We start from the raw sequence: 16,984 nt of genomic DNA, 5'->3' as shown, positions 1-16,984 counted from the left end.
TATAAATGACCACCTCTAGTAGTAGAAGTAGAAGATCTTCGATGTCATACATCCGCCTAATAGAGATCATCATAAGCAATCCATCCCGACAATTGCAGCGGAATGTATAAATAGCAAGCTTAATCATTCCAATCATCTGCTGAAACATACATGTGATCTCGCCCGTGCTAGGTTCACCCTCCATATTCAGTACCATATCCACATGAATAATATCTGCCAATATCTCCTCTGTGTCTGCACAAAGTCTTGCAATCTGCTCAAAGATATGGCAATCCTGCACAATGTGCTCTCGATCATCCGCCTCTGGTAGCGGCTCATCGGTCAGGACACTTGCCTTTGAGTCGCGATTGTGCTTTGTCGATGGGTTAGCTTCGCGTGGCCCAGTCGCAATATCTGCCTCAACTGATGTCCAGCTCGCTCTCGAGATGCTCGGCAGTCGGCTCTGAGGGAATCTCAGAATCATCATGCTCATCGATGTCGGCCTCATCAATAATATCATCTGACTGGCAACTGAAAATACTTGTGTCTGGCTCTAAGACAATGGCCTCTGGCAGATCACTAGCATCATCTGCGTCTGGCATGTCGTGGGAGTCGGCAATATCGGTCGTGGCATCCTCCTCCCCTTCTAGAGATGCAGCCTCAAGAACAGGGGAAGAAGGAGATGGATAGGCTAAGCATGAATTCCTGATAGTCGTGGCTTCCCTGGGAACCTTAAGCTCAAGAGGGAAAACCTTCCCTTCCATGGTGTCCTAATTACTTTGATAGGTAGTCACTAACTGCCCAACTGTCAGAGAAGTCTAGACCTCTTCTGTGGATAAAGGAAACCTCTCATACATGTGGATGAATTCCCACTAATAAGGCAGTAGAGGGAAAACCTTCCCTTCCATGGTGTCCACATTATTTTGATAGGTACTCACAAACTGCCCAACTGTCAGAGAAGTCTAGACCTCTTCTGTGGGAAGAGGAAATCTCCCATACAAGTGGATTAATGTCCACTAATAAGTAGAGGGAAAACCTTCCCTTCCATGGTGTCCAAATTACCGAATTCATAGTTGCAGGTGAAGTGCCCCACCCTCTTTTCCGGGCAGTTTCCAAATTATTTATTTTTACGGGTATTCATACATGTAAGTTTTCTGTGTCCGGGAATATCCCAGTCTTGTGAATGAGAAAGTGCAGTCTCTTGCTTCAATTAATCAGAATACCAAAACTTCTATTACTCATAATTTATAACTGAAACAAAAACTAAAATTTTTTATTTATCAATTAACTAAAAAATCCATTCCTTGTCTTGTGTTTTGCTGACCAAAGTTTCTCTCATTCTTCAATTTGTATCCATAATAGCAACATATGTTCTTGTCTACTCCATATTTAATCCATTAGTCAAGTTGTCATATAGTCTTTGGTTTTACCTTTCAAAAAAAAATATAGTCTTTGGTTTTCTGGTAAGGGGCTTATTTTTGACTTGAGAATAAATCTGAGTATAAATTTTACTATCTACTTTGTTGACGAGTCTTTTACTTTCCTGTTCCTTGTTAGGCTGGTTATGGCTTAGGTGGAGATGATGAGGCTGGTGGTTCTGGAGGTACCGTTTCTGTTCGTATTGAATCATCTTACGTGATCAACCTACGTGATTTGGACATGAAGCATGTAAAGGATTTTACATTCGTACACGGTGAGGACAATTGACCTATTGCTTCTCTTTTTTATGCGGTTTAAGCAAAGTTTTGATGTATAATTATGTTGTTATCAGAAATAGTGTCAGTGATTATGTTAATGTCTGGGCAATTATGATATTAAGCTGAGTACCAAAGAAACTTGCATCAATTTTGAAGCATTGGAATTTTGATTTCTGTTCTTCTGTCTGCATTTGTGGTTTCCACTTTGATGGGGGAATTTTTAAATGCACTCAAATGGAAAAATTTATTGCTGTTACTTTTATAATAAGCTCGTCTGCGCATTGAGCAATATATTGTTTTGTTAAATTGCTTTCTTTGAGTAATATTCTTGACAATTTAGGTGCATAATTGTAATTTTGATGGTCATATGCATATTTTAAAAAGTTCTTCATTTATGGTTTGTTTAGCTGTCTTGTATTTGGATCTAGTATGTTCAAAATTTGAGGTTGATCCCTCTCCTAAGTTTGTGAAACAATGTGAGACAAATATTCCACTTTATCATTGACAATACATGGAGTAGTCCATCTTTATGTAAAGAACGAAAGAAAAATATATGAGAGGAGAAGAAAAATGTATGACACTTCCTGGCAAGCTGAGAATGCATAGAATGTATTCTAACCTTGGAGTATGATAAATGATGTTAGTTCCGTGACATCTGAGAGAATTTCAACTCTAGAAACTTCACCTGCAAGAGCTTTCTCACGAACAGAATGATAATCTACGTTGATGTATTCTTTGTAGTAACGAGAAGCAGGATTCCCATAAGGAGTAATAGTAAGAAACATTGAACTCTTGGGAGAAACTGTAGCCAAGTCAGCTTAACAGTCACACTAGACATAAATGATATTTTACCTAAACACCAGAGTGAACAAGAAGTCATTGTTTTCTGCTCCTCCAAGAGTAAATACTAGCTCCTATGCATGGTTTTCAATTTCCACAGAAACCGACACGAAGCGACCAAAATGTTTCCATTTCCATCCCGACTGAAACCGAAACCGAAACGACCGAAATGCATACATAAACCAAAATCATTAGTGTAATAGTGGTATACTTTATTAGTATATATACATATATTAAATATTTATATTTATATGAATTATATTCAAAATGTGGTGAATACATTATGTATAAATATTTATATGAATTCCATGCAAAATTTAGTATGTCCTAAATTATCAAACATGTGCGACAGTGCATGCCAATTTTTTTTTTTGAAAGATGACATCTATTAATAATAGCAAAGTGACAGTGCATGTCACTATGTAACGACCCAAACCCGCATCGGGTCGCTACGAGGAAAGACAAATTAACACCACATGAATTTTCATTCTTTAAAACAATACATGATATAGTCTAAAGAGAAGAGCATAAATGAGCAATCTTATTCCAATTAAAATAAAGTCTATTACATTCTTTACTAATCATCTAATAACTGTCCATCAGCTGAAATGAAAATGAAATCAAACTCCAACTAATGCTTAAAGGCTTAAAAGAACTCAAACTCTTGGTTATGACAACATTGTCATTCCCAAAACCTGTGATTGCTCATTCTCCAACCTAATGTCATTGTTCCATCTTGTTCATTCGCAAAGGTTCCATCATCGGCATCTACAACACCTGTGGGTCAACTTTGCCCAGTTTATAGAGGACTCATATAATAAAACATATAATAAAAGAACTATAATGAAATTACATTACAATAATGATCTAAATATATCAAGCCAGAGAGGCCATTCAAAACAAGGATAGACAATTGATTACCTCACTAGGAGAATGCGAAGGAAAACTCAATGTCTCAAGCATAAACAACAAAAGTATCAATAGAGTAAGGATTAGAAAAGAAACAGCGTAACATGCCAAGATATTGAAGGAATACAAATATGGGTAACTAAAGTGAAATGTCACATCATGTGTAAAAGATATGTCTCAATCTAAAGCATCATATGTATATACAAGGCAAGATACATCACATACAGTCGTATGTGGATCATGGTCATTATATATATATATATATATAGGAGTACCTAACAAAGACATCAAGTGCATACATATGGCTCAAAAATAAAAAAGATAGTAAACAATGATTTCTAAAATTCTTAAAGCATAGGGAAAACGATAGATATGAGCATGATATATAGAGAACAAAACTATGATAACAAATTCATTAAAAGAACCGTTATCATTTGAGTCAATCATAATTTGCCTTGAATTTCGTGAGTGCAAGGAATGATATGAGAAGGCTCTAAGTATCAATCTAGAGGTGCCCTGAAATATCACATATTACATGTATTAATCATTTATCTTAGTCGATTCAGGTTTCTTTAACCTATTATTTTCTCCAATTAAGTGCAATCCTAAATCGAACTCACTTCGACTCCCTAAACACCAGATTACCAAACTTAGGGAAATTTTCGTCATTCGTAACAATATCGCCACTCAAGGTTTAAGCTAAAAAATAATTGTTTTTATACCCTTTAGTGTTTATTTGATTAAAACTCTACCATAAAATTTATAAATTAAATAATTATAATATAACCCTTCTTAAAAATTCATACTACATAATTAATACATTAAATTTCTGTACTACAACATATAAAGGGCTTTTTATTAGCAATTTAACTTGCTGATTTCATAAAAATCAGCACCTTAAACCACCTTTAAAACCCACAAAATTTATTTGTAATAATTACAATTTAATTTAATATTACCAAACTATGAATCAAGCACGATAATATTCCTTGAGAAAACAGCCTTCTAAATACAATTTTAGTTGCTTATTTTTCACAAAATAAACCCTTAATTAGTTTATAACTTTTTTATAGTTCCATAAACATCACACATAATTAATTATATAAACCCTAGTTTGAAACTACCCCAAAATCATGGAAAAAACAGCACTATTTATGTGCTGATTTTTCAGAAAAATACTTTAAAAATAATTAAGGGAATCTATTTAGGGTTTAAAGATCACAAGACAATGTTCCTTAAATCTTTAAGATGAAAACCTATACAAAATTTCACCTATATAATACATTACATCTTCTCTGGGGCACAAATTTTATTAAAAGACTTTAAAACTACCCATTTTTAATTATTAAAAACATGAAAACAACTCAAAATCCTAATTACATTAAGCTAAACAAGCTTAAAACATCAATCACTATACTCTAAATAAGAAAAACGAGATTTAGGGTACTTTTTGACGAAAAATCGGATCAAAGGCGCCAACCCAATCTTCTCTCTCTCTCTCTCTCTCTCTCTCTCTCTCTCTCTCTCTCTCTCTCTCTCTCTCTCGCGCGCGCGCGCGCGAGGGAGGGGAGGCCACACACACACACACACACACACACACACACACATATATATATATATATAATTTTTTTCCTTCCTTACCTCAAGTTAGGGTTTTTTAATTTGGTCCCACCAATCTCAACAAGGGTGTCTTTTTCGATGTGTTTAATTATTTCTAAGAGGGTGTCAATGCCAATATGTTTTAGTGTTTCAAAAAGGGTATCATTATCAATATGCTTTTGTGATTTAATTAGGGTGTCAATATTAATAAAGGTAAAGAAAAATAAAAGAAAATAGGGGTTGTTACACACTAGGTGCTCGATGGTTTTAAACCATTATAGATGGTTTTCTTACTTGTGTGATGGTTTCTATGTGTGTATGTTTGCTCATTCCAGCATTTCTTGAAGTTTCATCTTCAAATTCTATCATTTGCATATGTTTCCTTGATTTTATAGGATTTCCACCGAATCCGAAACATTTCCATTTCCGCGGAGACCGAAACCGAAATTTAAAACTTTGCTCCTATGTAAAGACAACAATCAGTCATAGAACATCTATCATTCAGAGAACTAGCCGGCGACATTGGCATTTGCATATATATACCTACATAAAAGAATGTTAGACACTAGATAGGAAATACCTTTTGAATCTAGACTTTTAACATAACAAAGAGCCCTTTTTATCGTTTCAAAATGATCCTGTCGGGCCGGTGCATAAATTGACAGACTTGATTGACAACAGATGCTATGTTAGGTTGTGTAACAGCCAATTATTACAACCCATTACGTTTTTTTTTTCAAAAAAAATGTGGCATTTGAGATGAGTGCTGGACTCCTTAGCACTCATCCTCTTTTTGAAGTTGGTTGCTGTAGAAATCTGTTGACAATCCACTATTGAAAGGTGAGAAAGAACAACAAGTGCATACCTATCAATTACAGCATATCATCCACACATAGCAATAAGATCATGACACCGTGAGGAGTATGATGAATAGGTAAATGATCAGCATATCATCCACACATAGCAATAAAAGTTGTTGCACTTTGAATATAGCCTTCCGAAATTGTAGTGCCTTAAGAGAGATAGACCCAGGTGTTTGACACCATGGATTTAAATTTCGGGTTTCCGTTTCGGACTTGTCTGAAACCAAAATTTAGGCCGAAATCTGGTAATAAAAAAGGTATTATTTTATTATTTATGAAATTTCTGTCGAAATCCAAAATCTCGGATTAGTACTATATTTTTTTTAACAAAATTGAATTTCATGAAATTTCCATAATTTTGGCCGAAATTTGAGAAATCCAAAATTTCGGACTTCGCGAAATTTCAGTTTCGGTCCCTACCGAAATCCGAATTGATTTTGGCTGAAATTTCGGATTTCGGCTGAAATTTAAAACCATGTTTGAAACCACTTGTCATTTTTAAAGTAATTTGATTTGCGGATTTGTTTTGCTTTCAGGCACTGTTTAATTCGACATTTGTGATTTGTAGGTTATATTGAACCTGTGTTGGTAATCCTTCATGAAGGGGAGCTTACTTGGTCTGGCCGTACGTCTTTGAAGCAACACACCTGCGTGATCTCTGCACTTAGTATTAGCACGACTTTAAAGCAACACCCTCTAATATGGTCCGCCGCTGTATGTTCTTCAACTTGAAGATCTCTATGCAGTCCCCAGATCAATATTCTGTCTTCTCTCAGAAATTTATTTTCACCCATGTAAACTGCATCTGTATGTTTACTCGTTATGTTTCAATGACTGACTGTATGGGATCATTGAGCGTCCAAGAAATATATTGTTTAAACTAATACTTTAATTGCCACCACATTTTCTTTTACTTTTTTTTCTTTCAATATGATTCTTTTAGAAAGTGCTAATTAAAGGATCTCTCGACTGCATTAGGTTGTTACTAACTTGGGAATGCACAGACCAAGTTGATATCTGCATCGTATTCTCAAGTGAGGGGAAACTTGACTTTTGCTAATCAAATGTTGGATGCAAATTTCCATCCTGATTTGCTAATCGGGTTTCCTTTTGTTCATCAACTTGGATTTATTGATTGGTCATATTCATGAAGCTTCTGTGGAGGGTTGTTTTATTCGGTTGAGAGACATTTGTGTAAGAACTGTCCAAAGTAAAAAACGTTAAAATATTCTGGGTAAGAAATGACTTTCAGATAGAAGGTGTGCAAAATTACCCATAGTTAGCAAACCTAACGAGAATGGCGAGTGCTTCTCCATTCCTATTTGTTGCCCACCTCAATCAGAAAGAATGCTGAAAAATTCATCTAGTATATTGGTACCCCTATATCCAAGCATTGTCCCTCACTCTCTCGTCGCATACTCCCATCTAATAGTATTATTAAAATCTTTCCAGATGGTTTATAAGTTCAACGTTATCACTCAAATTATTTCTAGAGAATTAAGGGATTATGTAGCCAAATCACCAAATGCTATATATTGTTGATTTAACAATTGCAACATGGACTTATAAATTCACACATCACTTGCTCCCTCAACAAATTTGGTTTTTGCAGTGAAACATTATATTCGGTACCGAGGTGAGTTTGATTAAAAAATTTGTGGCCTTAAGTGGAACAATATCTGAATTATACTGGAAAGTCTGCCTCTTTGTTCAATAAGCTGCTCAAATCTCATTCCCTAGTAAACTGGGAGAACGTGGGAGAATGTTTGCATGCCATTAAAAATTGGTGGGCTAGGAATTAGAAGAATCAAGGAGACTAACATGGCTCTCTTGGGAAAGTGGTTATGGAGACTTGGCGAAGATCGGTCACAATTGTGGACTAAAGTCATAAAAAGCAAATATGGTGCAAAACCGGGTCTTTGGGAATCTGATGACATCTTTGGCAAAAAAGGAGTTACAGTTTGGCGTGACATTCTCAATATCAGATTTCATTTCAATTTGGGTACGAGATTCAAAGTGTATTCCGGAGATCGTATGAGGTTCTGGGGTGATGCTTGGTGCTCTCATGGCCCTTTGAATGTTTTGTTCCCTTCACTTTTTGAAGTGGCTAGTCAAAAGGATGCTCTTGTGAAGGGTTGTTTTGAAAGTGATGGGGAAGGCGTTGGATGGTTTCCAAGGTTTAGGAGGAATTTTTTTGATAGAGAATTGGACTCCGTTGCTAGATTTATGGAAATTTTGGAAGGTTGCTTTATTAAGCGATCGGGTGTGGACAAAAGGGTATGGATCTGAGACTCGACTGGGACCTTTTCCGTAAAATTTTTCTATTATCACCTATTGCCTCTCTCTGTTTCCCCCCACTGAAGCAAAAATGAGGAAAATCCAGGCCCTACCAATGTTATGCTTTTTTGGTTGGGCCCGTCAGAGGGCGGATCCAGACTATAGACTCTTTGCGTAAAATGGGAATGTGGTTGATGGATCATTGCCCGTTATGCATTGACCCCGGCGAATCAATCGATCATATTTTTATTCATTGCAAGGTCGCGAGGAAGGTATGGAACAGGATCCTTTCCAAGTTTGGCATATCATGGGTATTTCCATCCTCTTTATCTGAGCTCCTTCTCGGGTGGGTGGCGGCTCCTTGGAGGAATAAAGGAAAAGTGCTATGGAATTCTTGTTTTTAGCAATTATATGGGTCATTTGGAAAGAACGGAATGCTAGGATTTTCAATGGAGTTGCAAAGTCCCCTTACTTCCTTTACATTCAAGCAATAGCAATGGTCATTTCTTGGGTGAGAACTACCCCTATGTTTTTACTTATATCGGCTCATGACTTATGGGAGGGATGGAGGATAATATGTGAGAGTAATGAGGCGCAGAACATCATAGCTCAAAATTGGGAGGCTCCACTGGTGGGTATGCTTAAGCTAAACTTTGATGGCTCTAGCTTGGGCAATCCGGGTCCGTCGGGGATCGGTGGAGTGTTGAGGAATTCATTGGGTGAGGTGTTATGGGCCTTTTCCGCTCCCATTGGGACAACGGATTCTAGTGAGGCGGAAGTAAAAGCCACTCATCAAGGTATGAAGTGCATTCCAAGTGAATTCTTGAACTCCACAATTGTGGAAGGTGACTCAATGAATGTCATTAGATGGCTAAGAGGTGCGCGAGTGCCGCCTTGGAGGTTTGCATCTTTGTTTGATGAAATCGAAGATCGGATTTGTGATTCTTCCATAGTCTTCAATCATATTAGAAGATTGGCAAACCAGGAGACAGATAGATTAGCTCGTGGTGGGGTGGGCAGGCTCGATTTGGAGTTGTTTGTTTTCCTCCCTCCGTAATTGTATATTGTTTTGTATTTTCTTTTTCCTTCCCTATTGTATTTTGGGATTGGCTATCTCGGTCTTCCCTTTTCTTTAATGAATTGCTACCATCCAAAAAGAAAATAAAAATCTCATTCCCTAGTGTTTTGGATGCAATGCTAGGTCCAAGGTTGGGCTTCGATCCCATTACCTAGGAATAGAAGATAGATATTGTTTTTTTTTTAACTGAATAGAAAATAGATATCTGTGCCATTTAAAAGGAAAAAGAAAAAAGATATCTGTGGTACCTAGCCAGAATATTTCATCGAGGATCTTCAAATAATATGACCAATTAGGTTATTTGTGCACACTTCTTTTGATGGGATTGTATATTGGCTGCCTGCTGATTTGTACGTGTAATGTTTATTTCTACTACCTTTCCTGGCTTATTTTTTGAAATATTACAACTTAAGGACAGGTATGGAATTACCATTCTTTATCTTTCTCCTTGCATGTGGCCGTTATTGGATAAAAAATTCTGTTGTCTTTGATTTCCTTCTAGATTCTTGTACGTAATAAAGTTTCTTAATTTGTACTGTACTCGGTAACATCTATCTTCAGTAGTTTTAAATTCTTTATGGACTTCTCATTTTGGCTTCAGAATCTTCCACATGATGCCTACAAGCTACTTGCTGTGCCTTCTCCAATTGGTGGCGTTCTTGTAATTTGTGCAAATACTATTCATTATCATAGTCAAGTAAGCCACTCTGCTGTTACTTGTGCATAATTCATATTGTTGGTTGCCATTACCTGGACTACTTGTTTCTTGTGTAACCATTTCGTTTTTTTTTTGCCATTAAAAAAAAAAACACTATTTCCTTTTCAAATTTATTATTTTATGAGTTGGAGGTATAAAAACCCTTATCTATATATATAATGTTTCACTGGTCTGACAGTTTCTTTTATTTTATTTCTTTGCTTTGGCAGTCAGTATCTTGCATGCTTGGCCTGAATAATTTCTCCCTTCCCATTGAAAGCAGGTTTTCTCTTTCCCACTTGCCCTTTTTCTGTCCTATGTTGATTCTAAAATATTTATCTTGTTTAAGAATGCTAATGGACTTTAATATCTTGGCCATTCTGGAATTTGTACTTTTTTAAAATTTTTTTCATGCACTTGTTTATTTTTGGCATCCTCTTTGTTTTTGTTTTTGGCCAAGAGACCTGTTCCTGATTTTTTGAATTGGTAGATCATTCCTGTTTTTTTTTAATGTACTAATCTTACTTGATGCTGGGAAGCTAGACTCTTCCGCCTTGGCCCTTTCCTGCTCTTCATTCACGAATTTGAGCTCCATGGGATAGAGATTGGCCTTTTTGAACTTATTTCTTGACACATCAACACCTTTTTAACAGATTGTAAGCAATCTATGAAATAGGAGCTGATATTGTTCAATTTTAGGATATTTTTGTTGCCTACCGCAGTTCCCCTAATGAGTTGTGTGAGATGATCGTCTACATAGAGGAGGTGAATGTGTAAATATCATCTCATTTTTCATTCCCATATATAGATCATACCTATGTATATATGCTCATCCACATCTATTTGTGTGCATGCGTGATTTAGGTGCATATCACAGTGTTGTGTGACACATTCATGTGGATGCTTCTTATTGTCCACTTTGTGGAGGTGCCATGTTCAAAAAAGTTGCATGTATTGGAGACCTTAGGGGCTGTTTCGATACCAATATTTTAAAATCTTGAATTTTCCTCAAAATCCTGGATGGGAGACGAGAGAAGGAGACTGTCCGTCGTTTTCTGATTTCTCGCACCTCTTTTCGTCTAGCGAGAGAGTCTGATATCGTCCGGTGTTTCCAGGTTTTAGTAATCTCGGGATGGGGGAGTGATTTCTAAAACCTGGATTTCTTACTTAAAATCCAGAATTTTACACTGCTTACAAGAGCATCCAGCACTGGGCGAGTCTTGGTGCAACGGTAAGGTTGCTCCATTGTGACCTTGTGGTCAAGGGTTTGAGTCACGGAAACACCCTCTCTGCAAAGCAGGGGTAAGGCTGTGTACATCTAGCCCCCTCCCCCGACCCCGCAATGGCGGGAACCTGGTGCACTGGGCCGCACTTTTTTTTACAAGAGCATCCGACTACTAAAGGTGCAGTGTTTAGGATTTGGGCGACATTTCTCAAACTAAAAGCTGCATTCTAAAATCCACGTATCCAAACAGCCCCTTATTGGTCAGTCAGTTGTATATAATTGGAGGGTGATGGACAACCTAGAAACAGTCCACATCCATGTGCAAAGGTCCGTTAATCAAATGATTTTGATCGTTTAGTTAATGTGATTCTTTTCCACATGACACATCCACAGTGGGACCCAATGAATGGATAGTCAAGAGTCAGGACTCAGGGTTACCATTCATGTGGCTATTTGGATCTGATTTACGTTACCCCATTTATGTGCATGATGAACATCATATTTGTCAGCCTCATTGTTAAAATACGTTTGAGGATTTGTTCATAATCGTCTTTGTTTATCTTAGACACCTCATCATGAAACCCTTCAAAAACATCTTTCTGCTATTGAGTTTCATTGAATGCTAACAAGGCTTTCTTCATCAATGTGATTAAAATCCTCTTGCTCTCCTTGTTCTAAGATATTCTATGTTTTCCCCTTGTCCGCAATCATATTTCAAAATCGCAGTTTTCCTGATCTTAAATCCTAATATTGGAAGCGAAAAAGAGATAGGGAGATGGGGAGAGCAAAATGCCATATTGTGTCCTCGAGCAATCCTTCAACAAAGGACTTCTTCTTCTTCTCTCTCTCTCAGGCATGCATGTGGAGAAGTCGTACGCTCCGGGGTTTTTTTTTTTTTTTGGGGGGGGGGGGGGTATTTCTGATACTATTAAAAAACAAACCAATCACTTTTGAGGTCCATGTTGGTGGTGTAGGTCTACCGAGGGTAGTGGTGGAAATGTTAAGGGAAAGGGTGGATACTTCTTTGGTGTGAAATGCACTAGGGGGCGAGGGTGGTAGTGTTGGTTGTGAAAGCAAGAGCTGGGTGGAGGGTTTGGGTGAGATTGTTGGCTGGGGATAGTTTTCAGCCTAGAGTTTCTTTCAAACCTTATGAGATGGATAGGATGGTCTGTGCACTGGTTGGTATGGATGCATATGCTGCTTCTGATAAATCCTTTTAGGCCATTGTCAAATTTTGTCTTGTCTTTTTTATATCATGAAAGGAATATATTCTTTTTTCTTTTAAAGGTTGATTTCGGTTTTTTGAAAGGAGGGGGTTTCAGATAAAAGATTGTGGAGAGGCTTGTTGTTTTGGAAAGGTGATGTGGGTTGCAACCATCTTTATTTTGCTTCCCCTTTCTGGTTTTTGCTGACCTCCCTAATTAGTGGGTTGCCTTCTTCCAATTAGTGATTCGGTTTGTTTGACTCTTTTCAATCCTTCTCCATTTAGGATATATAAGGGCCGTTTCTTCACTTTTTAGTAGTTTTCTTGACAGTTTTGTTGCTGTTGAGTAAATTCCCTTTTCTGTGTTTGTTGCATGTTCGGTTTTATAGAGATAGTGTAGTTTTGGCCATGTTTTTCTCATTCTAAGACCGACGGGAAAGTTTTAACTTGTAGAATTTTTTTTTTTGTTTTCTTTGTTTCAGCCAAGAGATACCAAGATCAAATTTTAGTGTAGAGCTTGATGCCGCCAATACAACATGGTTATCACATGATGTTGCCATGTTCTCCACAAAAACAGGAGAGCTGCTTTTGCTCACGTTGGTTTACGATGGGAGGTTGGTGACTGTTGTGTTATATAAGTTGCTTAGCACAACAATACCTTATCCAGAAAGTGGGCCATTGCTCTTGTAAGAATTGCCAAAATCCATGCAAAACTGTTGAGAATAACCCATCCTCGGAGATGGATTAATGCCGTCCTCTGCCTCATTTTTCGCTAGTCTCAACAACCTCCTGCTACCTATCTCTTTACCCAAACCTCCACTTCCAGGGTTCATGTTTGAAATTATTATCATTTCATAGTTGTTCAATGTTTCTATTGACTGGAATATGGACAGGGAAGCTGCCTTTTTTGATATTCGCACCTTCTTGTTATTTTAAGGTTCTCTCGTTGGCTGTTGCAATTCCCAACAAGCGGCAACAACCAATCAAAGAAATTTAAAATAGTGGTGTGGATATAAAAATAAGGTGCTCTCTCAGCTCCCAAGCACAACTGTATGATTTTATAAATGTCCTTAACTATGCATGTTCGTTTACATTTTCATTTGCAGGGTTGTCCAGAGACTTGAACTTTCAAAGTCTAAAGCTTCAGTTTTGACTTCGGTTAGCTGCAATGCATAAATCCATAAGTTCTACACGTTTTTCCTTGAATGCCTCTGCAAATATTGGAATGATAGAATGAAGGGCACCCTTGCGAAAATCAGGTACAAGGGCGCTCCTATTTGTTGGTTTTAGCAAAACGCGTTTATGATGGCGCTGAAAATACGGAAATGGTTTTGCCGTGAAGGCGTTTTGCTGAAACCAACCAATAGGAGCGCCCTTGTAGCTGATTTTTGCAAGGGTAACCTTCATTCTACCATTCCTCCTGCAAATATATTATCTCGTCAATCTTTTGGCTAGCTGAAGTTCTAACTTATCATTGTGTTTATCTGACAAGGGCATAACAACAGTTGGCAATTCATTCTTTTTCTTGGGGAGTCGTTTGGGAGACAGCCTTCTTGTGCAATATAGTTGTGGGATTGCGACATCAATGTCTTCTGGCTATGTAAAGGATGAGGTGCATATTAAATATGGTGTATTTTTCTTCTGCTTTTGATTTACATACCCGTTAGTGGATTTTGAAAACACTAATACAATTATTGATGCATTCTTTGCTGTTTTTGCCGTTTGGAGACATCGTGCAACAACTCGGATTGGCCTAGAAAATGTTCAGGGTTTTGGAAGAGTTGACTCAGCCTTAGACAGTTTCAATGTGTCTATAATATAAGAAAATGTTAAAAATTTAAAAAAAATACAGGGAAAAAGGAAAACGTTGTGTGCCTAAGGGTGTGAAGCACCATATTTAGAAAGTAAATGATAGGCTTTCACTGATCTGCCACAAGTGCTGTAGTTACTGTTTGTGTCTGTTGAAGAAGAGAAGAGAAAAAAAAAGAGTGAGCTTAGAGTAGCTCCCCCTCACGTATTTACATAAAGTGTGAAAAAGAGTACAAAGACTAAATTGCCCTTAGGCACATATACACTTCTAACATTCCCCTCAAGCTGGAATGTATATATCATGCATTCCTAGCTTGTTACAAATATCATTTAGTTTAGCTTTATTCAAAGACTAGGTCAAAACATCAGCTAACTGATCCCCTGATCGGGTGAAAATAGTGTATATCTCCCTCTTTTGGATTCTCTGGCGTATGAAATGGCAGTCCATCTCTATGTGGTTGGTTCGCTCATGAAAGACATGAGTGGCAATTAGGGGTATAAACGAGCCGAGCCGAGCTTGGCCAGGCTCGGCTCGGCTCGGCCAGGCTCGCGAGCCTTATTGAGCTCGGGTTATATTAAATTCACACCCCTCATCTTCCCTGGACAGCCCTATCTAGTGTAATTTGACTACTCTTTTTACACTACGGGGTGGTGGTCCAAGTAACAAATGGGGTTCCAAAAAAGAAGTGACATATTTTGCCTCCCCCTTTCACTCCCTGGACAACCCTTTTAGTGTATATATTAATATATAATATATATATTTAAATATATTAAATTCTTAACGAGCCTTAACGAGCCGAGCCGAGCCGAGCCTGGCCTAACTCGGGCTCGGCTCGTTAAGCTTAACGAGCCTGGCCAGCCTTCTCGGCTCGTCTCGTTAAGGATTCGAGCCAAGCTCGAGTGAGCTTCCGAGCCCGAGCCAAAATTGACACCCTTAGTGGCAATGTGAATAGCAACCTTTTGTCGCATTACAACCAAGGTTTTAAATTTCGACCGAAATCCGAAATTTCGGGTTTCGGTGGAGAACGAAATCGAAATGGGGTAAACTCAAAACCTTACAAAATTTCGTTTCTCTCGGTTTTCGGTCCGAACCGAAATTTAAGGAAAATCCCTAAAAATTTTGAAATTTATCATTATTTAATATTCTCACGAAATTTCGCGTGAAATTACCGAAATTTTAGGAGAAGATAAAATTTCAAAATCGAAATTTCGAAATTTAGGCCGAAATTTTGTTTCGGTGAGGACCGAAACGCATTCCGAAACCGAAATTTAGAACCTTGACTACAACTCAGCCAGGGATGAGGAGGAGAACCCAATCTCAGATAGGAGAGAGCGCAACCTGATTTGGCTACTACCTCTTGCTTCTTAGTTGGCCATGATACTAAGTTACCTCCAACAAAGGTACACTATCCAGTAGTGGATCTTCTATCTGCTGGTGGCCCTGTCCAATCCGCATCACAAAATCCTTCTAACTTCTCATGGCCTTGTCTCTTGAAAGGTAGTCCTCTCCCTGGTGTGTTTTTCAAGTATCGAAAAATCTGAATCACATTTGTCTAGTGGCAGATACGAGGAGCACTCATGAATTGGCTAACAACCCCCACCGCATATGAAATATCTGGGTGAGTGACTGTGAGGTATATAAGCTTCTCAACTAGCTGTTGGTAGATGCCAGGGTCATCTAACAAGTCTCCCTCTTCTGGACGCAGCTTTTTATTTGGGTCCATAGGGATAGCAGCTAGTTTCATACCCGAAGATCCTGTCTCATCTAGTAGACTTAATACATACTTCGTCTGTGAGAGGGAGAGACTACTACTAGAGTAAGCTTTCCTCAATCCCCAAAAATTATTGTAGATGCCCAAGGTCTTTTGTGGAATATTCTTTTTGCAGGAAGGCTTTCATCCTCTGTATGCCAACTGTGTCACTCTCTGTAATGATAATGTCATCCACATAGACTACAAGAAGGACATGCCTGACATTAGACCGCTGACTAAATACTGAGTGGTCAACTGCACCCTGTAATGATAATGTCATCCACATAGTCTACGAGAAGGACATGCCCGACATCAAACCGCTGACTAAATACTGAGTGGTCAACTGCACATTGCTTTATGCCATATCGCGTGATAGCGTCACTGAATCTCCCAAACCATGCTCTAGGGGATTCTTTTAATCCATGTAATGATTTCCGACGCTGGTATATTGAGGACATCTCCGTCTGAGCAACATACCCAGAAGGCTGCTCCATAGTCCATATACACCTCCTCACTCAAGTCTCCATGGAGAAAGGCATTCTTGACATCGACCTGATATAAGGGCCACCCTCTATTGACGACGAGGGAGATCAACACTCTGACAGTGGTGATTTTGGCGACTGGTGAGAAGGTCTCTGCGTAGTCAACTCCGAAGGTCTGTGTATATCCTTTTGCAACCAACCGCGCTTTAAGGCGCTCAACTGCCCCATCTGGCAAGTATTTGATGGCAAAGACCGAACGACAACCCACAGGCTGAGCACCAAGAGGGAGAGGAATCAAATCCCAAGTATGATTGGCTTGAAGGGCGGCCATCTCAATATCCATAGCAGCACCCCAACCTTGGTGAGCAAGAGCCTCGTGCACAGACTTCGGCAAAGAGTCATAGGACATGGAAGACACAAAGCTACGAAACAAAGGGGTGAGATGATCATAAGAAACAATAGAGGAAATAGGATGTGCAGTGGTACGGGAACGTGTACGTGAGGCAATAGGAGAATCTAAATGAATGTCAGTATGGAGATGGGGAGGTACCTAAGAGGTAGCACTCGTGATCTC

General features: G+C 38.4%; 1 protein-coding gene across 1 annotated transcript in view; it reads left to right on the top strand.

The window, feature by feature from the left end:
* CPSF160 (cleavage and polyadenylation specificity factor 160) overlaps positions 1 to 16,984 on the top strand; it is a 114,455-nt gene that overhangs the window by 16,682 nt on the left and 80,789 nt on the right. Inside the window, exons 4-10 of the mRNA XM_077389609.1 lie at positions 1,537 to 1,672; positions 6,456 to 6,601; positions 9,844 to 9,939; positions 10,170 to 10,222; positions 12,851 to 12,982; positions 13,475 to 13,526; positions 13,861 to 13,980. Of these exons, the coding sequence (XP_077245724.1) occupies positions 1,537 to 1,672; positions 6,456 to 6,601; positions 9,844 to 9,939; positions 10,170 to 10,222; positions 12,851 to 12,982; positions 13,475 to 13,526; positions 13,861 to 13,980 (735 nt within the window). The remainder of the gene's footprint in view (positions 1 to 1,536; positions 1,673 to 6,455; positions 6,602 to 9,843; positions 9,940 to 10,169; positions 10,223 to 12,850; positions 12,983 to 13,474; positions 13,527 to 13,860; positions 13,981 to 16,984) is intronic.

Source organism: Tasmannia lanceolata, unplaced genomic scaffold, assembly GCF_043159265.1.
Source record: "Tasmannia lanceolata isolate RefF3 unplaced genomic scaffold, GAP_Taslan_0.1 ptg000008l, whole genome shotgun sequence".
In the NCBI taxonomy this organism is placed as follows: Eukaryota; Viridiplantae; Streptophyta; class Magnoliopsida; order Canellales; family Winteraceae; genus Tasmannia; species Tasmannia lanceolata.
Note: the sequence above shows the minus strand (reverse complement) of the source record. Positions and strands in the feature narration are given on the sequence as shown.